This window comes from Neopsephotus bourkii, unplaced genomic scaffold (genome assembly GCF_033783945.1).
Source record: "Neopsephotus bourkii isolate Nb327-2 ecotype Australia unplaced genomic scaffold, CSIRO-AGI_Nbou_v1 NB_962, whole genome shotgun sequence".
Classification (NCBI taxonomy): Eukaryota; Metazoa; Chordata; class Aves; order Psittaciformes; family Psittacidae; genus Neopsephotus; species Neopsephotus bourkii.
The window spans coordinates 977,802-1,003,474 of record NW_026901456.1 but is presented as its reverse complement, the minus strand read 5'-3'; the positions used below and the strand labels follow the sequence as shown (position 1 = coordinate 1,003,474).

The 25,673-nt window shown below is 40.3% G+C and overlaps 1 protein-coding gene across 5 annotated transcripts in view; it reads left to right on the top strand.

Moving 5' to 3' along the window:
- The window catches only part of APP (amyloid beta precursor protein), a 207,962-nt gene that overhangs the window by 104,160 nt on the left and 78,129 nt on the right, over positions 1 to 25,673 (top strand). For 3 of the 5 annotated variants that reach the window (XM_061358980.1, XM_061358978.1, XM_061358977.1), the window contains exons 6-7: positions 9,599 to 9,804; positions 20,405 to 20,572. In XM_061358980.1, the coding sequence (XP_061214964.1) occupies positions 9,599 to 9,804; positions 20,405 to 20,572 (374 nt within the window). The remainder of the gene's footprint in view (positions 1 to 9,598; positions 9,805 to 20,404; positions 20,573 to 25,673) is intronic. The other 2 variants (XM_061358982.1, XM_061358981.1) reach the window with 1 other exon arrangement.

Here is a 25,673-nt window from a genome sequence, read left to right as displayed (position 1 = left end):
ACTCGTCTTTAGCAATGAGTTCTTGTTGATGTAAGCTTTTTCATTAAATTGGAAAGTCAGTTTCTGATATTTCAATGAGAAATGCTCCAGTGGGAATCTCCTAAATGATTCTTTTAAAAAAGAAATAAATCCACCCCCTGCTTCCCAGCACTTGAGCTGTTAAAGCTGAACCAGACGTGAAGCTGGACAAAGAGTCTGTACTGCAGGTTCTGACTTAGAAGCAGTAAATGACTTGCATTTGGATGGCTAAAAAGAGTGCACTTTTCCCATGCTCTGCTGACTGAGCTGCAGTCTGTTCATAACCCCAGGAAATGTGAGGGAAACTGAACCTTGTGCCAGTAACGGTATGCTGTTGCAGTGGTTCAGGGTCTGCTCGGTTGGGAGCTCAGTCGTACGTGACACAGGAGCAGGAAGGGGTGCAGCCAGGGGCAGTGTTCTCATCAGTTGTCCTAATACAAATCGTTCCTAATTGCGAGCCGGTGCCCTCAAATGAACACCAGGAATTACAGACTTGATAAGTTTTTCTTGCTTTTTTCCCTCCTCTGTAGTTTGCCTACAGTATAGGTTAACACCAGTTACTGGAATAGGTGAATTTTGCAGTACAAGATTTGTCAATCACTAAATTGGTTTGTTAGAGAAACTGAATTCTTAAGTATTTTAATGATAAAACCTAATTGATTTTCTTTATAAATTAAACTAAGCCATCACCAAATGTAGGGATAATGTTACTTCTGTTGAATAACTCCAAGTATTCTGTCCTGTTCACATCTTCTATATGCTATTAGCGTATTGTACCTCATATTCTTTCATTAATTTGGTTTGTGTCTCATGTTGGCTGTTACTTAATATTCGGTTCATCATATATTTTTAATAACATTTTTAAACCTTTTTTAATGTGGAGGTTATGATAGAAACACCAGAGCATTAATGATTTTAGAAAGACCAAAGTGTTGGATTTCTTCTTGGGATAAGTAAAGTTAGAATGGAATTGATGAAATCGCATTGCTGTGAGAGGTAATTACAGCAGTGCTGAGCCAGCAAATCCAATCACCATTTGAGTATAAAGTGTTAACTGAAGTGATGGATGAGGCTATGGGTGGAGAGAATTAATGTAATTGAGGAGGTGATGAGCAGAAGACAACCAGGCTTTCGTGACCCCTGGTGAAAGCAGTTTGCTAGCTGTGCGGGCTGCTCATATGACTCCAGTGAATGTTAAGCTGGTTTCAGGAGGTTAGTGGCATCAAACTTGAACATTTAGTAGAAGGTTAACTCACAGAGAAGGGTTCCCTTTTTTTTGACCTCACAAAAGAGCCATCAGCTGCTGTGTTTTCCTTAAGTAATAGGCAAAAATTTTATAAGCAAAAATTTTAAGTTGTTGCTTGCAGTGATTTGTGCTGACTGAAATACAGGAGAGAAAGGTTTGTATAGTAATCAACTCAAGAAACCCTTCAGATCTGTCTGCGAGATGTTCTAAGTTCTTGCGACATCATAGAATCATAGAATAGTTAGGGTTGGAAAGGACCTTAAGATCATCAAGTTCCAACCCCCCTTGCAATGGGCATGGTATATACCAGCCCATTTCAAGCACTATACTACTTATAAGGCATGGAAAAAAAAAGTTGAGTGAGAAATTTACAGCTGGGTTTTTCAACACATACTGTCACATCAGCATGACTGTGCACTGGTGGATGCATTCTGGGTATCCCTTCATGAAGTTAACCAGCAGTTCCTGATGCTGTTTGACATTTCAGTGATATTCATGTTCTGTACTAGATATAAGAGCTCAGCATTGGGGTGTTTTGTGGAAATCTAAATTATTCCACCTCTTGTGAGGCTGTGCTATTAACAGCATAGTGTAGTAAAAAAAAAAACAAAACAACATAAAAAGGCATTTTCTGTAATAAGTAGGTTTTTTTCCTCTGCCTTCTAACTAGGGCTGCACACTTTGAATACATGGAACAGCAAAACCATATAGGTTTGTTGAGTTTTTTCTTTTCCTGATAGAAAAGGTTTCAGCTCTTGAATGCAAGTATTTTGGCTTTGGTTGTACAAGCCATTTCTTCACATGGGATCTCTATTTTGATCACTGCTGATGAAAGAGAATAACACTCATTTGTGACCTAAGTGAATAAGAAAAGGTTAAAACAGTAAAATGTTGACCTGGAGAGCTGGATCTATGCTTGCTTCTGCCGTGAAAGTCTTCTACTAGGCTTAGCATGCTGTGGCTGCCATAAAACACTTGGGACAAAAGATGCCTCTTATGGCTGCATGAGTGGACATAATCTGCTCTGTAGAAGTCCTGGCCTCTTAACAGCTGCTGGCAGCTGTATTTAAAAAGTTGAAGATGGCACATTCTCTGAAAAATGTTATTCAGTGTCCTGAACACCCAGAGTTACTACATGCTTCTGGTACGTCTTTTGTTTGCTTTCCCAATTGCAAAACAAAGTTGTTATTCCAGTTTTGCCCAGTCATCGTTGTGTGAGCATACCAAGATGATGAATTCCACAAACAGGGCAAGTACTTGGTTTGGTACGGAGTTCACACTGGCTCCCTCAGATGAGCTGTAGGATAGCAGGCTGGACAAAGAGGCACTGAATACTCCATTCCAAACAGAGTAGAAGTTTTGTGGAAACAAACATGTTGTAACAGATAGAGCTTTTTCTGGCGATTCTTGAGCTGGTTGAAATAGGGCTTCAGAAGTGACCTTTACTCCGCCCTCTTCCGTCACATTCAGTCTTAATGCATGTCTGATGTTGGGATTTTGAATTTAATATTTATTCATTGTCACCAGGTTCACAGAGCGTGATTTTATGTATTTGCAGGTGTGTTTACTTTCAGAGTTTTTATCTTCAGCAAAAATAATCGAAGTGAAAAAGAACATGGGTTAAATACATTATTACTCCATCCTTCTCTAAAAATGACATCCTCCATCTTCCACAGAAAACTGTCAGAGCAGTGGCATCAGCAAGGGCTTTGTTTCCGAGACAAAACTAGGTCAGTTTTGAAAAAGCATTCCTGCATATCAGGCAACAGGTACCTTGTGTGAAACATGAGATCATGTGTTACACACCACCTTGTACGCTCATCTTTTTGAGCAGGTTAGCTGTAGAAAGAAGTTTCTGACAGTATAAAGTATACCTTCTTGTTTAAGTGTGGGGACTAAAAATAACTGTACTGTCAGAGGCAGTAGTATAAGGAACGCATATTTGGGTTTTTCTAAATGTTCTATTTAAAAATCGAATTGAAAGATTTTTAGTGTGACTTTTCTTGTTTTCTGTCAACGTTAATGAAACCAGGCACATTTTTTGTATTTTTTCTGTATAAAAGGTTAAATACTGTAAAAGCAGAGAGGTAGTCCGAAACACATAATTCAGTTGCTTGATAAGGTCTAAGAACTGAAAAGCAGCCTATGTAGCGCTTTTTGAAATAGCTTATTTGCTTTTTCTGTTAGGAAATGTGAAAATAAACATATTTTCAACCTCCCCAGAGAAGGAAAAGAAATAGGAAAATGATTAGAAGTGATAAAATGAATGTATGAAAAATACTAGGCCTCATGAATTGCTTGTCCTGACTAGCCGTGCAATGGAGGGTGACTGTATGAGTTCTTAAAGGTTTAACTGTCTCTTAGGAGCTGTTTATGTATGTCTGAATATCACATTATTTTGTGTTGTGAGATACCTGATTTACTAACCTAGTATAATCTAGCCCTAAGAAAAATAACCAAGGCAGTTCTTAAGCAATTTGTGCTTTTGTAGTTGCTTAACACACAGACCAGAAACAGCTGAAGTATCTTGTGGGTCAGACTTTTCCAGTTCTGTAGATCACTGTAGTCTTCCAGACTTTGATGCCAATAGGCCATTTAAAAGATCAGTTACATAGACTGGAGGTCTGGCACACCACTTTTCTTTCCTGGCTCTGTGCCTAATCTCACAAAACCAAGTCAACTTTATTTTGACTTCCTTTCCTCTTTCTATGCCATGCAAAATTACTTTGTTAGTTCTTGTTTACATTACTCAGTTTCACTTAGCTAGTATACTCAGCTTTGTCTTGAAGAGGGCTGCTGTGCCAAAGTTAAATAACAGAAGGTACAGTGAGGTGAGTGCTCATGTGCCAAAGTGCACTGTTGGCTTAGGTTTTAGCTTTAAGTAGTTCCTGTGTTGACTCATATGTTTAGTTACGGCCATCATTCAAAGGAGTGTGGTGCTGGGATCAGACCAGGATCTGGAGAAATCTCATCCTTTGGTCAGAACTTTTTCTAGCATGCAAGGTTTGGAAAAAATGTTAGGTGGAAAATAACCAGGCCTCCGATGTGCAGAGTTGTTGAGGGAGAATTTGGTTACTTGCCTGTTAGCTTTCTGATTTACCCTTAATCAAAAGCCTGGTAATGAGGCCATCTCAAATGCATTAATCTTCTTGTTTGAATTCCAAGCGTGTGTCCTGCACTTGTATTTTGCTTTGTGGTTTTGGTTTTTTCTTTAAGGCATTGGCTCTTACGGCATATAGAGGTTCACAGTTGGGTCTGCCCATTTCCAGTCCCACAGTTAAAGAACTTTGTGCTCTGGAGCTTTACTATAAATGGGAAATAATATATATATATGTTCTCATCATTACTCATCTTCTGGAAGCAAAGCTAGACCCAGGCTGAATACTTGGCAATCCAGTCCCATCACAGGTTTCCTGGAGTTCATTTTGAGATGCTGTTGAGGGGTGGGGTTTTTGTGCCTTTGGGAACCTGAAGCACAAGAGATTGGAAACTGGGATGATGGCACGTGCAGTAGTAAAGGTTATGGATGTATGAATTACCATCAGTTCAACTTGTTAGGGTGAAAGAGCTCAGGCTGCAACTTAATGTGCAGCAATTGCTTCTACAGTGTAGCTGTCCAGAGCCACCGTATGTGGCTTTGCTCTCTGTAGGCAGGCAGCAGCTTGTTGCTACTGTTGATTTGGTTCCTCTCTTGGAATTAGCTTTCCCCCAGCTATTTGTTCAGGCTTGGTGGTTGGTAAAAAACACAGTCCAGATGGAATCTATTTGTGATAAAATACAGTTGCAAAGTGTAGGGGATGCTAATCTTTCCAGATATTAAAACATCTGTCTGGAGCACCTTTTTCAACCACCGATAGGGTATATGTTTTTGCTTGTTACTTGGCAAAATCACAGTTTAAATCCATCCAAATGGATGAGCATTTAGTGCAGAAAAATGTGATCTGCTTCCCAATAAAAGTAATCAGTCCATAGTTATTTTTTACCCTAAATTGGAAGAGTTGCCATGTTTTTGTCTGACGTTAATAGCTGAAGACAAAAGCCTCTTCTTAAAATGTAGCTTATGCTGTGGCTCTATGAGTTCTGAAACAACATTAGAAAGAAGACTCATCATTCTTATCATTTGCGTCCTGCCCGTCTCTGTTCCAGGTTATTGGAATGCAGAAGGGAAACTTTAATTTACTAATGTTTTCTTACTTCTTGAACAGCAAGAGGTAGTACAGTTTGCTTTTCTTTACCTCTCCTTCACCTTTACCTTCACAAAGTAGCAGAACGATGCATGCTTCTGAGTGAAGGGAATAAATTGCTGTCAGCTCTCACTGAAGTGACTATGAATGATTATGAAAAGGAAGTTTTTAGATACACACTACAGATCCATAGTTTAAACAGTGCTTGTAACTATGCACTTAGGTGCATATTAGCAGGAGCTGTACAGTTTTACGTGTTTTAAAACCAGAAATACACCCACTGGAGTGGTCTTTTTTTTTTTCTGTTGGAGTCAATGGAATCAGTGACTTCTTAAGGCTGCCTGAAACCGCGGGGTGTCTGTGGCATCAGATGTAGAATCATAAAATGGTTTGGACTGAAAGGGACCTTAAAGCTCACGGGCAGGGACACCTTCCACTAGAGCAGATTGCTCCAAGCCCCTGTGTCCAACCTGGACTTGAACACTGCCAGGGATGGAGCAGCCACAGCTTCTCTGGGCACCCTGTGAGTCCCTGCTCGCCTCAGTAGAGCTGCTGGCTCCTGGACAAGGCCTGGCAAGGGCTTGAGGCTCACTCGGTGGCTCTCACCCCTCAGAACTGAGGCTCCTGGACGTGGGGTTTCCCCTCACTCCGGGGTTGAAGGCTCCTCTCTGGAGCTGCTCACCTCAGCAAATGACTAATTGGCAATTTCAGATGGTGATAATACAGCTTTTACTTGTCAGCTTATCAGGTATTTTTTTGAGCAGCCTTTGAACAATCCTGTCACTGGCATCACTATGCGAAGGCAAAATGTCAACAGTTTCTTGTGAACGAGACACTGCAGTCTGTGGTGCTAATAAAACCCTGGCTGGGACAGTGTCAAGGGAATATATAGAAAAAGCTGTCAAGGTGTCATGGTTCCAAGAGAAACCGAACTGAGTCATACTTGTTTACTGAAGAAGGTAGAATGTAATAATAATACAAGGAAATAAACACACCTGATACATGTATTAAATAAAACTCCCAGACTCCTAAGGGAAATGTCAGTATCCACATTCATTTGGTAGTAAGTGTTTGTTTGAAATGGTGGATTTAAACTGGTTAGCAAGGTGAAAGGTGTGCTGAAGTTAGCTATGTTGTCTGGAAAACAACACTCTGGTGGTGCAAATTGAGTAATGTGAATGGTACCTGAGCATTTAGCATGACAGGGAGAAGCAGTCCTGCAGACTGTGCATCAGGGAAGAGTTTTGTCCCCATTTGAAAAGTTGATGCTTTATTCGGGATCTTGCAGTATAAGTTCATTCCCTCTCTGTCATCCCTCTCATGTGTGCTCTGTGAAGATGAGCTGGGATGGTAACAGTGGTTAAATCCAAGGAAGCAAAAGCAAGCATATTTTTTCATGTTTCTTACAAGACGTAGTACCTTTGCTAACACTAAAAGTATGACGTTTACCTGCTGTCTTTGTTTGCAACAGAGGTACATCAGTATGTAGTATTGTTTATACTAAACCTGTATCAAGCTTGAGGCTCAAAGTCCTTTGATTACAGACAAATGCTGGGAGACCTGCTCCTTCCCTATGGCCTTTGGGCCCCTGAGGAGTGCAGTAAAGGGACTTGGCATCGTTGGTTTTCTCATGCCTGCCATAAGCATGGCCTCTTGAGAAGATGTGGTCATCTTCTGTTTGCACTGCAGAGCATGGTTGCTGTGATTGACTTAGGAGTGCGTGACTTAGTGGATGGCCTTGGTATCTAATGTAAAGTTGTTTTTGTTGTTACTGTCAGGCCTTGCTAGGGTACGTCCCTGACTTGCGTATTCATGCTGTTTGGTCTGTTACACTGTGCAGTGTAGCTGAGCATGATTAAACCATCAGAATAATGCTAGTCTGGTATTCAAGAAGAAACTTGTTAAGAGCATAAAGCACGTCATCTCCCTGTCCCCTTCTCTTTGGAAGACACTACTAGTAGGGGAAGAGACTAACTCATCTTTGTATAAATAAAAATAAAGTAGACAGCTGAAAAAAATATTCATTTTAGAGAAAGCATGAAGTGCTTCTTTAGAACCTGAGTATAGCTTCACACTTCTGTACAATGAGATTCTAAAAAAAACCCTGTTAAATAGGGAAATGACCTTCTAAAGCCTAATTTCAGACATCTTAATTCTCTAAGTATATAGCAAGTCTTTCACTTCCATTTAGGTACCTAAATCTAAGGCAAAACCACTTTTGTTTTCATTGTTCCTTTTTTTTAAGAAGTTTTTTTTAAGCTACTACCCTTGTGTTGGAGTCTTGCAGAATATGTTGCTAGCAGAAATAGTTTTTCTAGGAGTGATCAAAATAGTAGAAAATATTCTAGTACATTTTTGTGCTGGCTTTTTAGAATATTTTCAGGAGCCTGATCCCATAAACTGCTGTAGTATTCCATCATTTCTGGGGCATTTTAAGTTCTCAGATATCTAGCTCTTCAGCAAGCAGGAAGTCATAAAGAAGATGCAGGTGAGAGCTGTCCTTTAAGCATTTACTTCTGGTAAGTTACTGGAGAGGAAACCAGGGACTGCTACAATGGCAGGCACAGCCAGCCAGTGCACACAGAAATTTGTCATCTTTCATCCTGCCCCTTTCACCATGGCACTCCCCTCCAAAAAAGTGAAAAAGGGGAAAGGAAAAAATTAAATCTTAGCCTTGATGCTGAGAATTTCTCAGCAAAACACTGTGGACTGACATAGCCGAGTTGATTGCTTTTGTGTAGCTAAAAACAGATGGATATTTGATGCACGCATACTAATTACTTTTGAAGTGGCTTTCCATGTGACTAATTGACTTTCCTTTGTTTGCTTCATTATGTTGTTTTTGTTGTCCTTTTTTAACTTTTATGAGCTTGGCCAATATCTGAGAGTGATCATTCATGTGAAAGGAAGAGGAAAAATAATTGTGCTTTTTCTTAAAGCATGCTGTGTTTGTGAGAGAAATGCAGAGAGCAGCTTTCTTTAATGTTGAAAGGCATATAGTCTGTGATGCTCGTGATCAAAATCTGAATATCTTACACTCCATATGCCTAGTTTAGTTGTCTAATTAGCCAAGACTGGAAGCCTGGTGATCAGAAATAGCTACTGGATGTTGCAAATCCACCTCATTCTTGCAGTTGAGAGGTGATGGTGTACATATAGTGTTTATTTCATACTCATAAAAAGGTGAAATACTTTATAAGAAACATAAAAACTTAGTCAACTTCAGTATTCCTCCTCTCATCCAAGAATAGTTAAAGTCCTGAGGACTTTAGGCGAATATATGAATTTGAAGCACTGTGATGGATAATAGCATTTAGCCCAGTAGGTTGGGGTTTCCTTGTAGTGGTGCATGTGTTGCCATCGTATTGCAAGTCAGTACCATGGGTCTTTTTATGGAGGCCCTACGTATCAATGTGGTGTTGGGAGCGCAGAAATCTGAGCTGAGCTGCTCGTGCTGGAGACAAAACCTCAAAGATGAAAAATATCAACAGTCAGCTAAGTATCAGTTGCATCACACACCCACTGTCTCTGTCCTGTCCTTTGTGAAAACAGACAGCTCTGTGTGCCATGCCAGTTCTTTGCGTGTAGGAATTGCATAGTGTGTCCTGTATGCTTTTCCATTCACACATAACACTTTTAAGAACAGAACAAAAACTCAGCAGTCAGTGTGGACAATTTCAGGTTGTTTCAACACTTGGTAGTCATCCATGAAAGGTATACAGAGTAGTCCACAGTGAGCCTCTGCATAAGATGGCTCCTGTTTGAGAGTCCTGAGGAGCTCTCGTTTCGCTGTGCATTTTGAGCTAATGTGAGCATCTTTCAAAACAAGTGAAAGAAGCTGGAGTGTTATTTAGCTGTCAAAATACAGTGTTGCTCATGGGGATTCTTTTCCTATCCCTGTGCAAAAGGAGGAGCTTCAGTCTGCCGTCTTCCTAATTTTCTCACTGCATTGCTTATGATGCCTTTTGGGGGATTTTTAGCATTTGTGATTTCCTACTTGTTGGGATATTCCAGAGTCCCTGATTCTTTCTTTTTTATTTAAAGAGAAGGAGGATAGACATACAGGTAACTTCTTGTTCTTGCAGAGTTTCTGAACAAAATGTTGAAATAATTTTGTTGCTGACACATCATTATCTTTTTCATCATTTAGTGATGATAAGGTAGCAGAAGAACAAGGAGCAGAGGAAGATGAAGAGCTAACTGTTGTGGAAGATGAAGATGCTGATGATGACGATGATGATGGGGATGAAATTGAAGAAGAGACAGAGGAAGAGTATGAGGAGGCAACTGAAAGAACTACCAGTATTGCAACAACTACCACCACAACTACAGAGTCTGTGGAAGAGGTTGTCAGAGGTAAATTCGTGGGCATTTTGCTTGGGACTGGAAAACTGATCCTGCTGCTTTGCATGTTTGCCCTTTATGACAAAAAATGTTCCAAACAGCAAAATATCCTAAGTTGCAGCATTGTTATTACGCTTTGTCTTCTGTAATTTGCACATTGAATCCCCTCCCCTTTCCCATTACAGGTATTCTTTAGAGGAGTCTGTGTATGAAGTGTGGCTGTTGTGTGTGATGTGGACGGAAGCAGGAGAGTTGTTGTTTTTGTTTTAAAATAACATTAAATAAAATTTGACTGCCATATGTAACAAACAACACAGGGAAAATATGTGTGTGGGTTATCATGTGCATGGGTTGCAGAAGGATGGGGAGTGTCAGCTCAAAGCAGGAAGTAGCACTAGCTGATTTGGTCTCTTATGTGAACAGCAGTGGTAAGTCATTTTGTGTGATTTCTTTTACATACTTGTTTCCAGTCTTTCTCCATGAACTAGTAATGCAGTAAATTTGCAGGAATTTAGAAATAATTATGCAGAAACGTGAACCTAACTAGTGAGCTATAGTGGGTGGGGGAGGAGGAAATAGGAATGCGTTGCCAAAAAAAAGGAAAATGTGAAGTGAGAGAGAACTCTTTATTTCTAAAATTGTTTTTCATTATATTTTGTAATTAACTGCATTTTAAATTTTGAATTTTGCTGTAGTCCATAAACAATGTAGCAACATAATATTTTTAAATGCCACATTTCTTCTATGTTACATATTTGAATGAATTATCCTTATGTTTCAATTTTAGTAACTACAATTTGATATGATATAAGTCTCTGTAAGATATATGCCAATTTTTCTACCAATCAGTGCTGGAAATAATGGCAGAAAATGAGATGAAAGGCTACAGTTGAAAAGAAAGGAGCTGGGGTATGCAGGCGGGAGAGGAAGAATGACAGTGATTGGGTCAGTCATGAAAGGAGGCAGAAAACGTCTGGCCTGGCTCCTTTCCTCTCCCTTTGCTTTTGCATCCCTTGCCTCTAGGGATGCTTGGGACTGAAGTGCCAGAAGGGTCCCCCATTTTATGGGTGGCAGTGTCCTCTTCTCTTGAATCCTGGTGCCAGTATATGGTAGAACAGGTATGGAGCAGAGGACTGATGGCTACAATTCATCACACATACTGGGGACAGTGGGGTGCCATAGGAGTGCTTTGGACAAAGCAGCATTATGTCCTTTAGTTTCTTCTGTTCAAGTCTCCTTGCAGATAAGCTTGCTAATCAAAAGCCCTGATGCTTTGCTAAAATCAGTTGCAACTGTTTCTTTCTAAGGGTGGTAATGTAGTCTTGTGCGTTTCTGCCTTATATAACAGTATTGAGTGCTTTGCTCAGTTGTTGGAGAGCCATTTCAGAGAGGAGGGGGCGGGAGGAGATTATGTTTAAATCTTTAAACCAATTAAATATATTTCCATATGTGAGCTTTCACCACCTGGGGATAAAACGCCCTGTTCTCGCTGCATATTGAGAGGGGAGGAAAAAAAAGAAGTACACTTGACGTTAATGGGATTTTGGATGAGTGGAAATGAGAACGAATTAGGTAGTACGTGTTCTTTACTGAGGTTGACGTTTCAAACAGGTTAAGATGTTTAGCCTTCAGGAAAGTAGTGTGTAATAATAGGAATGTAAAATACAAAAGAGATGAGGCAAGTATTGAAGCCACCCTTTAAAAATCCTTTAGAAACATATACACTTGCTAGCTGATAATGAAATGCTATTGCACTGTTTTTCCCAAGTCTAAAATTTCCCATGTTATTTCCGACCTTGCGTGACTGAATGGAATATGTGTTGCTGCAAGTGAGGTGAGGGCAGCCTGTTACCAGCACAAGTTTTTGGTGCAGTTGGGTCACAGCCCTTTGGGCTTTCTGACCTCAAGCTCTCCTGGAGAGCGGGTTTGCAGAGGCTGTCCCTGAGTATGTAATTGATGTCTGACAGAGTTGCACTATTAGGAAATGTTTGTTTATTTGTAAATGTAAAAGTGTCCAAATAACATAGAGCCTTGGCCCTTGCTTTTGCTTCCCTTGCTGCACTTGAGAGAAAGCTTCCTGCAGGGTCCCATCCTCCTGATGCTGCCAGCAGATCCAGCATAGGAACTTCTGTGGTGAGCATCTGCCATTGTCATGCTGTTGCACACAGAAAAGTTTGTCACAGTCAGTACAAATGAAAGAGACAGAGGTACCTTGTAGGTGATACACATACTAAGAAGTGGTCCATACTATGGAGACAACTTGAAAGCCTTTTCAGGTGGGTTTCCATGTTGGACCTTCATTCTCGTGGACATGAGCTCCATTCAGGGTACTTTTCCCAAGCATTAGTAGTCTGGGATGCTCTTCGCAGACGCTTTACAGCCAGTTTTATATATGCTTTATGAAGCTGTGACTAACATTGTCATTAGCATTAAAGAGCTCAGACACTGGGTTTGCCCACTTTGAGAGGAGTTGTTTTTCATATATGAAATCAACAAGGAGGGAGTTTTCTAAACCAACCCATAAATTAGTATCCAGTTGTGGGCTGTACTGAGCGCTTTTGCCCCCAGATCGGAACGATTGCCCTCAACCATAAATGATTGGAAAACATAAATGCAATGTTATGCTTTAAAGACACTTGAGCTATTGAAGAATCAATTTGTTAGGCAGTTTTATTTCCTTGCATGTTTTAATGAATTGTGATTAAAATAGCAGTAGTAGAACAACATGCAAACTTATTTTCAGTGAAAAGGAAGTTCGTCTTGCCTAGAGAATGAGAGAGGTCATTGGCAGGAAGATAGTTTCTTCAGCAACCATATTTCTATGAGCTGTAGTGTTTATCAAAAATGTTAATATGTTTTCCATAGGACAGTATTTGTCAGTATGCACTTTCCTACCTTTTGTGAGAGACCATCTTTACTTTCTGTTTCATATGGAGTTTAAACTTTCAGATATGCTCCTGCTGGGCATCAGAGGTTAAATCCAGCCAATTGTGGATCCAGGGATCCAGACAGTGGAATTAATGTCAAATGTACATTTTCACCTTGGTTGCTGAGAGATGTTATCACCTAATCTGTGAAATTGTGCCACTAATTGTGGCTCATTTATGAAGCCCTGCAGGAAAACCGTGCCTCTTAACTTTTATCTCCATGTGGAGCAAGGGAAGTGACTCTCTGCTGGCCAGGATTTAAGCAAGGGAGCGGTTTGATGCCTGCCGTCACTGCTGCAGTATCACGGGTGTTGCAGAGCTGCTCCTGAAGCATCCAGGCTCCAGGTGGTGGTTCTAGCACATGACCAAAGCAAGCAGGAGCACTGCTCTTCCATTGTCTGCAATTGTTTGTGATGTTGTTTCTACTCTCTTTCAGCACAGTAGATGACAAGAAAAATCAGTCTCTCCTGGCGTACAATAAAGAAAAAGTGATTTCAGCTTAGTGCTTCCTGTCAACACAGCAGTCAATCAGGTCTTATTTAAAGGAGAGCAGCGGGGTCAGCGCAGCAGCCTGGCAGAAAACAATTGGCAGCTTCTTTGCATACCTGTCAGCAGGTGCAAGGGGATTCAGCAGCATGAGCCTGACCTGCCTCATATAGCATATAGTGTTGTTCTATAGCAGTTGGTTTTGCTTTCTCTAATTCTAATTCTTTAAACAGTTAAGCAAAAATTTAAGCAGTGCTGCTTGATGTGACATTTTAACTGTTTATAATCTGGAGTTGCAAGCAACAGACCATATGCTAGATTCCTAGCAAGAGAAAAGCAGCCTGATGTTTGTATGGTAGCTCTTAGCTTTATTGATCTCGCATGGAGTTTTTTAGCTGAAGACTTTTAGGTCTAAAAGACTTTAAGTCTGTTTAGTGACAGTGACCATGTATTCTAAAGCAAGGGAGGTTAACCCTGATTACTAGACCTATTAACTGTAAATTTGGGGATAATATTAGTAACATATGCTGGATTGATTTGGCTTTTTTCACCTCCATAGCTTTGCCCCACTTTCTTGTTTGAAAGGTTATTATCTTCCTTTTAAAGTAGTAGTTCCTTCTTGTTCTTCATTTGCTTCAGAGCTATGGAGTATTCTGTAGTTGGAAAGTGATAATTTGTGATTGTATTCCATATTATGAAGACATTGGTAGGTTGTTATTTGGCTAATACACACTATGATAACTCTACTGTGTTTTTGTTAGGAAATCTTCATTAAGAATGATAATCTACTGTAACATATGGACAAGAGCTGATAAAGTTAACCTAATGCATTTGCATTAAAGTAACTGATAGCTTTTAATTAGGCATTATAATTTAAGGCTCCACTGTTCCACCCTAATATAATACTTCAAGATATATTGCTATTGGAAGAATTTCTTTTTATGATCTAGTAATCTTCTTGATGGACAGCAATGTAGTACTACTATTTTGGGTCAAGGGCAAAGAATTGAAGTACTAAACACAGTAATAGTGATGTTTTACATAAGGTTGGAGAGTGGTTTCATTTGAAATATATCCTGCCAGAAGAGATCCCCCAAGAATCGTATCCCTAGAGAAAATACCATTTTACTATATTGAATGTATTGGTTTCCTGTGTAAAAAAGACTGGAATGCACTTTTGGGCTAATCGTCATATTCACTGTCTTGCCATGTTAGCATAATCATATGTAAGAATGATATCTTTTGTAAAATACACATAAATTCATGACATTTTATTGGCCTATATTTAAAATCAAGCTGGGGTTCTAGCTATCAGCAATAACTACATGGCACCTTCATTTAAAATGTAGTTGTGTTGTGCACAAGTCAATAGAAAATGTATTTTCATGTATTTGTTCCACTTCAAAATTAGAAGGCTTTGTATTCTAGACAAGTGTACAATTAATTTTATTTTTTTTTTATTTATTTCAAATATCCCCTTCCAGTAGATGAAGAATAAACATTAGACAGAGAAACTGAATCTTAATTGCACAGAATGGAAATTACAATGTTAGGGTATTTAACAGTTTTGGAAGAGCTGTTCTTCAGGGTTGCATTTAAAAGTTATCATTTTGCTTTTTTAACTTTCTGTGTAGAAAGTATTTTACCAGTTGTGTAGCTTGTGCACCAACTTTATTCCTACAGCATAGGCCAGCTTCACAGCTGTCTTCTCCTAATTCCAGAAACCCCTTCTGAAATTAGCTTTTGTCTTTGAATACTGAAACTAAAATTTGGCTGCCTCTTCTAACCGTATATTCAGAATGAGGAAGCTTTGTTTCAGTGCAATTATCTTTAAATATTTCCTTTTGATTAATTCATTGAGGAAAACAGTATTGTGCCTTTTTGGAACATGAACAGTATAACTAAAATTAAAGCAGTGCATTTACTGATGTCTCATTTTTCTCAGCTAGTTAGAAAATGGAGACTAATGCAGATACATGTGTATTAATATCCCCAAACTATAGCTCTCAGTTCCTGAAGACATGGAAGCCAGAATTACTGTGGTTGTAGTATTATATATAATTACTGTGGCTAAATTAAAGAATTTGTAATATTTATAAGTCCGCATGATGGTATCTTTCTACTGTAGCGTTAAGGTAAAGAGGATTTTCAGAGGTATAAATTCAACATAGGACCCAACTTCCAAGACAGGCCAGATCTGGTAGTGCTGTTTGTCCTTTTTTCCTTAAATCTCTTCAAATTTAATTTAAGGTTTAAGGTTTGGAACTAATTGTGCCAGTATTTAAATGAGCTTAGTTCTCATCATCATGTAAATAAATTCAAATCCTGAAGAAAATACTGAACAACCCTGATGCTTAACAGTGATAGAAGTATGTAAATGTAGCTTTAATTCCCCCCACCTCTCTTTCCCCCCATTAGAAGTTTAAATTTTATTCCAGATTCCTCAGTTGAAAATGTTGATGTTCACAGAGTGTTAGTCTCATGAAGGGAAAAGAGCATGGAGCTGAGATTTTGAAATAAAGCTATTATAATTTCACTTTGATTTAAAATTGGTTTTCTTCAGGGAACAGTAAAAAAGAAAAAAAATCAACCCAAACAATTTATATGGTAATGAAAACCTCTAAAATGCCATTCAGAACCATATTTTATGTTTTCCTTTGTAAAAATTGATCATCAAAAGTATCTAAAGTGTTTGCACATAAATTCTAATTAGGTCTACTTACAGCATTTGGTAAATGAGTGTTTATGGAAGTACTTTGTGTATAGGCACCGTAAATCAATGTCCACATGCTTTAAGACTCTGTGTTTCCTGGAGTGCCGAAGACTGCGCTTTTCAAAGAAAAAATAACACAGCCAGTACCGATGTTTAGTGTAACTGATTAGTTTTCAGTATATCATTTTAACTGTTAATTTAAAAGTAAATCAGAAAGCTTTGCAAACAGCACTGTCATTCGGGGAATGACCTACCTGCTTGGTTAGAAACAACTCCTTTTTGCATCAAAGGCTGGTGTAAGTACAAGAAGCTTGGAATGAGGAAAGTTGAATTATACTTTCCTGGTATCTCAGAAATAATTTGGCATATCTGGCATTTCAGAGTAGGAAGATATCAACAACTGTAATCTTTGGTTTGTGGCACAGAGAAGATGAGGGAAATTTTAGTATTTAAGAAGGACAGTTTTAAAACTGTGTCTGAAAACAGAATTTAGACTACTTAACATCCTACACCTGGGTCGGGGCAATCCCGGACACAGCTACAGGCTGGGCACAGAAGAGATTCAGAGCAGCCCTGCGGAGGAGAAGGACTTGGGTGTGTTGGTCAATGAGAAAATGAACATGAGCCAGCAGTGTGCGCTTGCAGCCCAGAAAGCCAACTGTATCCTGGGCTGCATCAAAAGGAGTGTGACCAGCAGGTCGAAGGAGGTGATCCTGCCCCTCTACTCTGCTCTTGTGAGACCTCACTTGGGAGTATTGTGTGCAGTTCTGGTGTCCTCAACATAAAAAGGACACGGATCTGTTGGAACAAGTGCAGAGGAGGGCCACGAGAATGATCAGGGGACTGGAGCACCTCCTGTATGAAGATAGGCTGAGAAAGTTGGGGCTGTTCAGCCTGGAGAAGAGAAGGCTGCATGGTGCCTCGTAGCAGCCTTCCAGTATCTGAAGGGGGCCTATAGGGATGCTGGGGATGGACTCTTCATTAGGGACTGTAGTGATAGGACAAGGGGTAGTGGGTTAAAACTTAAACAGGGGAAGTTTAGATTGGATATAAGCAGGAAATTCTTTCCTGTTAGGGTGGTGAGGCACTGGAATAGGTTGCCCAGGGAGGTTGTGAATGCTCCATCCTTGGCAGTGTTCAAGTCCAGGTTGGGCGAGGCCTTGGGTGATACAGTTTAGAGCGAGGTGTCCCTGCCCATGGCAGGGGGGTTCGAACTTGATGATCTTAAGGTCCTTCCCAACCCTAGCCATTCTATGATTCTATGGGTTGTGGCAAAGGCTTGTCCTCTTTAATTTTATCCAGTTTCATGGATCCAAAAGCAAAAATGCATCTTTGGAGGGGGAAGAGTGAGCAAGTTCCTTAAACAAAGCAGAGCTCTCACCGTTAATGCTGTACTGCATGCAAATTTTTTGTGGTATCTAAATACCCTAAGTAAAACTGAATTACACAGTGGTAAAAAGTAACTCATCTTTTAATCAGTTCTCAGCAACAAGAGTGATGTATGAAAGACAGCTTTTAACTTGTCAATGAATTATTTAGCAGTATATGCTGCCTGCCTGCTGCTAATATCTGAAAATACTGTAGCTCATCCGTCATAGGCATTAGTTGCTACACTTGGTGGCAGTGGAAGGGGAAATGATATTTGGTTTAATAGCCCAAGAAAACCTGTTGAATTTCCCATCTCTACACATCATTTCCCCATCTTCTCAGATGATGTGGTACAGGTGAGGATTAATGTAGTGGTTTTCTTCTGTAAGGACAGGCGATGTGGAGGTGATGTAGAGGCATGGGAGCAGCAGCTGGCCCACCAACAGGAACAATGGGACCAGTTCTCAGGCATGGAAGCTGGTTTAAAAATGTACCTTCACCCCAAAGCAAGGGTGAAGGAATGCCTCTCTGGGCTGTCCACAGACATACACAAGTGTTGGATGGTGGTGGTGACACTAGGAAATGGGTAACAGCAGCGAGAAGTTTCCTAGACTGGGCCAGCAACATTTCCATCAAACAGAGCAGTCAGGAAACAGGGACCCAGAGCATTTTTCCCATCTGTTGTTTAGTCTTCGTTTAGGTCATAAGCTGTTTATGGCAGCAGAGCATTTCTCTTTGTGATAAATAATAACCATTTAGGTCTCACCAATATCATACAGGCTGGCTGTGTCAGCTGGAGGGGAAGAAAGTCCCTTCACTGCCCTGCACTGTCACCACCAGCCTGGTGGGAGGTAGAGGCAGGTCCCTGGCCACAGCACTGGGCTGCAGTGCTTCAGGCTCACTCTTTTTACCCTGTTGCCGGAAACACTTGTTCAAGTGCATCTTCATGTGTATAAATTACCGCAGTTTCCAAAGAGACAATTGTGTGTTATCACTGGCATCTGTTACTTGATGGACAATTACCTTTGCTTTTGCTCATGCAAAAAAAAAATGTGCTGCTCTTTCTGTGAGAGAGATACCTATAGGAAATTTCAGATTAAATCTGTGAACTGTTAACGTAACACTGAACAGTCTAAAATGAAATAAATTAGTCTTTATAGCAGAACTGGTATTTTGGGGGAAACCTAGAAGGCGCTTACAGTGTGAGTAGAGCTCAGCCCAAGCACAGTATTAGCCAAGAAAGACTGGGTTGTTGAGACCTTTGTGGTTTTTAAGATGACATTTCTTGTCAGCAAAAATCTCTTGATTATACCTGTCTCTTTAATGTCAAGAGTCACTATTCATTTTTCATTGACATGTGGCAGCTCTTCCAAGGCTGTGCAAAGTTAGCTTTGTGTCAAGATTTGACAGTATAATAGGACAGCAGGGCTGGATTTGATTTAAAATAAATAGGAAGAAACACTTGTATACTAAATGTGCTGTATAGTTAATCATATGGGAATATTCAACTAATTGTAATTAGTGTCATCTACAAGTAAATATTCTTCTTATGTTTTTTCTTAAAGAAAAAAAAATAGTACTCCTTCACCCTCTGCTGTGCTTCCCCCCTAATTACTTGGTCCAGAATTGCAATGTTTGTAGCACATTTTTGATGGTTGCATACACTTGGTTCTGTTTCTCTTAGACCAAATGCATGCTCTCTGAAATTGATTCTTGACATTATTTACAGATGCAATATGTGAATACGTTAAACACATGTCAAATTACACCTCTATTATTTATTTAAGGAACTATAGGTATATACTGACTGCCCATGACAACTGAACATAAAATGCATTTATAAATAGCAGTGCTCCTAGTAAGAGTGAAGAAATGTATCGGGACAGACTCTGAAAAGTGATTCTTTGTAGCCAACATCTAAGAGGTGATGAGCATGCAGGGGATTTTCAGTGCTAATGCACTGATATTTCTTCATACTTTTCAGCCCTTAGGGATCTGCCTTCCACAAAACTCAAGTAGATGCAGGGATTTAGAAGCCTGTAGTTGAACATACTGGTTTGTCTGCCGATGCAATGCATGGGATGAAAGCAAATGAGGGACGTGCTGGTGTCGAGCGTTATGTAGACTGGAAATTACTTATACAGCACATTGAAAGATAAAACTGGTTTTGTCTGTTTGGAACATTATTGGTAAAGGGCTATATGTTTACATGTGTAATTGGCTGAATTCCAAATTGCAGGCAGGATTTGCTTAGTCTTCCCTTAATTCATGTGGTTTGGTTCTTCCCTCAGGTTTTCTTGTGTTGCAGGATATAGGCAGAGGCTGTGGCAGCTCACAATGAACACAGACACAGACCACTTTAATTTTTTCCCCAGTATATATTTACTGGGGATGAGATTTCCTACAGTGGATGAGTTAAAGCTATGGCAGCAATTTTATGTATGTGAGCCCTCGAACTGTGAATTAAAAACCCTGTGAAGGCAGCTTGCAAGAGGGAGTTTCTTCAGCAATGACAGTATAGAAATAGGTGTCTGAAGAGAATTTATTTTCCTCTATAACTCATAAATATTTGTTTTTTTTTTTTCTTTTGTATAAGGTAGGAAACTTACCAGGCTGAGCAGGGAGGGAGTATGTAGCTAAAAACCAACAAATGAAAATACGGCTTCATGTGCTTTCAGACGTTCCCCTTCCAGATGGGTGACTGCCCTTCTAGCGCCGAGTGTGCTGCTTGGGTGTGCATCTGCCTGGGGCCATAGGCAGACCCCATGACCAGGCAGTGTTTGTACCCCTCTGGCCTGGAAGCAGATGAAGCTTCACAGTTCTACCATTGCTACCATGCTGGAGCTTGTTTCAGGGCAACACCCCTCACTGTGTGCAGATGAAGTAGCTAAAAACATGAAAGTATAGGCAAGCTAAGGTGACTTAGCACCAATCTGAGTCAGTTCAGAGTTGTCTCTGGGGTGGTTTTCTCGGGAAGGTTTTGCTGTTCCCCAGAACACCTCCTTGGTGCATCTCCTTCCTCGCTTGCGTGTGTGGACATTGAAAGGTACCTAATTAAGAAACCAAAGCAATACCAATTCCATGCTAAATGTGGTTCCTCCGGGTCTCCTGTGACTAGAGGTGTGCTCTGAGCAAGCCAAGACTGGTCCCTGCCGCGCGATGATCTCCCGCTGGTACTTTGACGTGGCCGAAGGAAAGTGCGCGCCCTTCCTTTACGGCGGCTGCGGTGGGAACCGGAACAACTTTGACTCGGAGGAGTACTGCATGGCGGTCTGTGGCAGCGTCAGTAAGTGCCCCTCCGTGCCTCCCCTGCTCCTGCTGTGCAAGAGTGGGCCTGGACTAACACTAACCTCTGGCTGCGGTCTGTCCAAAGCCTCTGCTCACCAGTAGATGCTCAGTAGCCTCTCGCTAACCCAGCATGGTAGTGGGTGTCTTCTTGGTGCTGTAGGTGGGGGGTTTGCAAGTAGTTAGCTAAAAGCTTAACACTTCCTTAGTCAAGACCTTCACACTCACCTTCTCTATATTTTCTGTCAAAGTGTACTGACATTTTGTGTGTGCCTGTGTGTGCATGTGCAGTGCATGTGCAGGAAGCAACACAAACATTAGATAAGCTTCAGGTAAGTTTAAAAATAGCTCATAGTTTTTACAGTGTATTTCCATGTATTAACTCTGACCTTTTTTAATCAAAGCTAAATCATTAAAATAACAGAATGTTCATTTCGAGGTTTTTTCATTCCAGTTGGATTGAATACTTTGTGTGTGTTTGCAGCAAGAATGGGAAAAATAACATTGATTTTTTTTAGGTTTCCCTGAGGATGCACATGGATGTGAATCACCTCCCACTTACTTTAACACACCATATATTTTAATGATCATTTTCCCTGAAGAAAAGAGTGTTTGCACTGTGGTTTGAGAAGGATGGCTTTCTCCATCACAGAGTATTGAAGCTGATGAATCAGATGCTGAATTTATCAGCTTGGGTTTTGGTTTGGGAACCACTGGTACCACTCCCCTGCTGTCTGCCTTAGCAGCATGTACACTTGGGAGAGTATTGGCTGCAATTTACATCTGACACATGAAATAATGAGTTTGTATCTCACTGCCCTGCCAGCTCACACAGCACAGAGGAGCAAAGCAGAAGTTCTGTGTTGGGGTTCCTTTTAGCACAGTATTTTCTGATCTGTGCTTAGGAATGTTTGCAGTAAGTAGAAGGCATAAAAATGCAGACAAACACATGCAGTGCCCTAGCGAGGTGTACTCTGTGTGCTTGTCAAAGAAGCCAAGCTGTATTCTATTAGAGCAGGATCAGACATCATGGAGGCAGAATTACTGCTCTGGTGCTCCAGCTGCATTTCATCTTGGCATCTTTTTAAAGCTGTTCTTTTGCACAGCTCCATGGAGGGACATAGAGAAAAACTACAACAATGTGAGTATGGGGGATGCCTCCTAGATAGTGACCAGATTTTGCAACAAGGCAGAAGATGTAGTGAAGAGAGAAAGAAGTTTGCAGTAGATTGGAGTGAGGTCTGTAATATATTTGCTAAAGGAACGAAATTTGAGTCATTAAGTTTCTGTGGAAGGTGAGACATTGCTAGATGCAAAATGTGGTTTGTATCTGATTGCGTGCCCTATGACAGGCAAGGAAAACTGGGACTTCGTAACAAATTAGGGCAGTAGTAGAAAAAAAAGAGTATTTTAAAGAAGCAGTACTTATGCCATGAAAAATGCAAGGTATGTGATATTGACAAGCAGTCGATATTGTAGATGTGGAAGGAGGAAAGAAAAATAAACTGAAAATAGCTGGCTGATGCAGATTGGAAGCATAGAAAAAGCACTGCAGCGAGAGAGATGTTGAACAGTAAGCCTAGACTGTCTGCTTCAGCTCTTGTACATTTAGTTTCAGGTAGCCAAGATGAGGCTGTGTTTATTCTTTACTGTTACAGCCAACAGAGAATTTGTGAAGGGCAATTACTTTTTCAGTCTCACATGGGTGAGTATCATGCGTAAGTGGTGATTGGATCCAGACATGATGATGGCTGTCAAAGCTAATAACGGAAAACAGCTGAGAAACAGAACCTTTTGCTTCTTTGCATCTGGAAGTCCCCCATTTAGCAGGGGAAGAATGACAGGACTGAACATGATTTACGTGCACAGAGGTGCTTGCCTCGGTCTGTATGAGGCAAATGAGCGTCACCTATCTCTGATAGTACTCATCTTTTGACAGTGCCTGTTCCTTTCCCCAGAAACAGAGGAAAAAAAGGTGGGGGGGGGGCTTCATCCTTACATTTCATGTCCAACAAGACTACAAAAGGCAGCCTTTTCACATAGCTGGTAGGAATTAAGAAATATTACTGCCTTTGTCAGCGTTACTAGAACATGTATTTTTCTGAAGGCTGGACAACAGCATAAATAAGGACTTGTAGATCTGGACTCTTGCAAGATTGCAGTTTTGTTGAACATCCAGTTTTTACAGCATGTTTTGTCTCCTGCCCATCAAGCTGAGCCATGTGAATGCATCTCTTTCTCCAGATTCTGCAGTGGGACTGTATGCAGACTCAGAGATCTCCAACGATCATGCATGTTGCATACAGAGCTGTAGTTACCCAGCACTTCAAATCTGAGAGTTTCATTTCTGGCTTGTATAGTGCTGCAGAGTTACTACACATAGGGAAGTGTGTTGCTGACCAAAAGAGCGGTCACATGAGAATTATACTTACACAGTAAAACTTGGAGGGGTGAGATTCCCATTTGTCACTTTGATAATGCAATGGTGTTGCCTTTCATACACAGGTTGTAGGTGAAGTCATAGCACTGACTGCTTGTAATAGCAAGCCAGCAGAGTTTATTGTGTTACACTTCCAGTCAACCTAGTGATCTTTTTGCAGGAAATACTCTGTTAAAAGGGGTGACCTCAGCCATGATCTTAAAAAGAATATTATGGATTAAATGAAAGTTGGAAATAGATTGTCTTCCTTCCTCAGACCTGTCTCTTGGCAGCAGCAGTTGTTCAGCTTATGCTGTTTGGGAGGAGAAATAATCTTCTCTTCTAAAACTGGCAATTCTCTTGCAGTCTGTGGAATCAGAAATTCTGAATTTTCTGTGTGTCATATTCATTAGGATATTGAGATAAGCCCTGGAGATTCTTCTCTATCTCATGGAAGTTTGTTTTGTTTCATTTTGGTTTTCCTTAGGTTCAGTTCAGTGAAACAATGCCAAGAACATTACCATTTGTATTCTTTCCATAGTTACCTTGGTTTACTTTGAGGTTCCCAATTTTTGGTTTGAGTAATTTTCTCCTTAGGGAAAATGGAGTTAGGTTGAGTACTTGAGCTGCTTGGCTTCATTTGCACAGCTGGCTTTGAGAAAAGGTAGAGTTGGTCTTGCCTTTTAAAATACGTCTCCCAGAGGGCTTTTTCCTGTTTCCGGTTTGGTTTTGGTGTTTGCTTTTTTTTAACTTCATCAGACATTTGCATCTATAGGGTACATTTTCCTAGCTACTTTAGCTACGTTTTTGTTCCTGTATTTTCATGATACTTCAATCTGTTCTGTACCTTGTACACACCTGTTATTTCTATCATTGGAAAAGAAGAAAATAAAAATAATGTTGTTTTCTTCTGGTTTCATCTACTGTCTCAGTATCACCATGATGTTCCTCCTTATTTTTCATCATTTTGCTGAATAGAAATGGTAATGAAAGTAGTTAAAGTGCTGAATACTGTATATTTTAGCACTTCAGTGGCATCCTGTCTTTGGTACTGGTTGAATATTGCTGAAGGAGGTTTTTTCATCTGGCTGTAGCACAGACACCGCCCTCACTCACCCCAGTCATGCAGAAGAAGAGAAAAATGGAGAAGAGTTTCCATCTAGGCCACCCCTGTTCTGTCACCCTTCACCCTTAACTTAATCTATTTGATCTTTGTGCCTCCGCCCTATTCATACTTACTTATTTACTCCATTCTTTATTCCTTTTCTCTCCAATATTTACATTATTGTTGCTGCCTTGTGTGCTACATTAAAAAAAAGTGAGCCTCCCTTAGGCAGGAGACAAGATGGATGCTAAAAGCATGTATTTTCTTTGTCTAGCTGTTGTTTGCTTTGCAGGAAAAACTAGTTAGATTTTACACAGAGTAACACAAAGTAGTGGATAGCAGTTGGGTTTCTTCTAAATAGTGGGCAAAGGATGAAAGGGTGGGATGTGATTTTATTTTTCATGTAATGCATTGAAATTGGATGGAACCCAGACCTGAGGATGTTCTGTTGTTAGAAATACTCATGTACTCTGAACACTGAATACTAATGTCCTGAACACGCTGTCAACAGAAAAGAAAAAAAAAATCATGTTTTATTCTGCTTCCTTACTGAAGTCTCTTTGCCTTGATCTGAAGAGGTGGGTCTGCCCTGTCACTCTTAAGCCTTAAACTGTCTACACTGTCAATGAATTTGGCCAGTTCTCTGAGGTCTGACAAAAATCATGCCTGTTGGGTAGGAGCTACTACTGTCAAATTTTTCCATTCATCATCCAGCTACATGGGAATTGAAATATAATTGCCCTAGAAGAAGAAGGCTCTAAGGATCTTGTTACTGATTCCTTCAGCCTGCCAGACCACATGCTTGCTCTCTATTGATTTTTAATAAGGATGTTCAATACTATCTGCAGTTTCTATTCAATATAAGGACTCAAACTTCTATTGTGTGACTGGCCATAATGACTTATTTGAAATCATTAGGATATATCAGGCAGTTAATTTGAATTTAATGATCTCAGAATGGATACATATTGACAAGAATAAGCAGATGTTAAATTGATGTGTCCTGGTTTCGGATGGTGTAGTTAATTTTTTTTTCTTAGTAGCTGGTACAGTGCTGTGTTTTGGCTCTAGTCTGAGAACAGTGCTGATAACACACCGATGTTTTTAGTTGTCGTTAAGTATCACTTACCCTGATCAAGGGCTTTTCAGTCTCTTATGCCCTGCCAGTGAGGAGGGGCACAAGAAGCCAGGAGGGAACAGAGACAGGACACCTGACCCAAGCTATCCAAAGGGGTATTCCATATCACAGCATGTCATGCCCAGTGTATAAACTGGGGGTGTTGCCCAGAAGTAACCAATCAGCGCTCGGGTTTGGCTGGGTATCATTTGGTGGGTGGTGAGCAATTGTGCATCATTTGTCTTCCTTGGAGTTTATTCCTCTCTTTCTCCTGTTAGCATTCTTTCTATAATTATTATATTTTACTTTACAATTATTAAGTTGTTCTTATCTCAACCTGCAGGTTTTACCTTTCTCTGATTCTCCTCCCCATCTCATGGGGAAGGAGAGAGGGGAGCGAGCAAGCAGCTGTGTGGTACTGAGTTGCCAACTGGAATTAAACCATGACATGCTGTTATTGA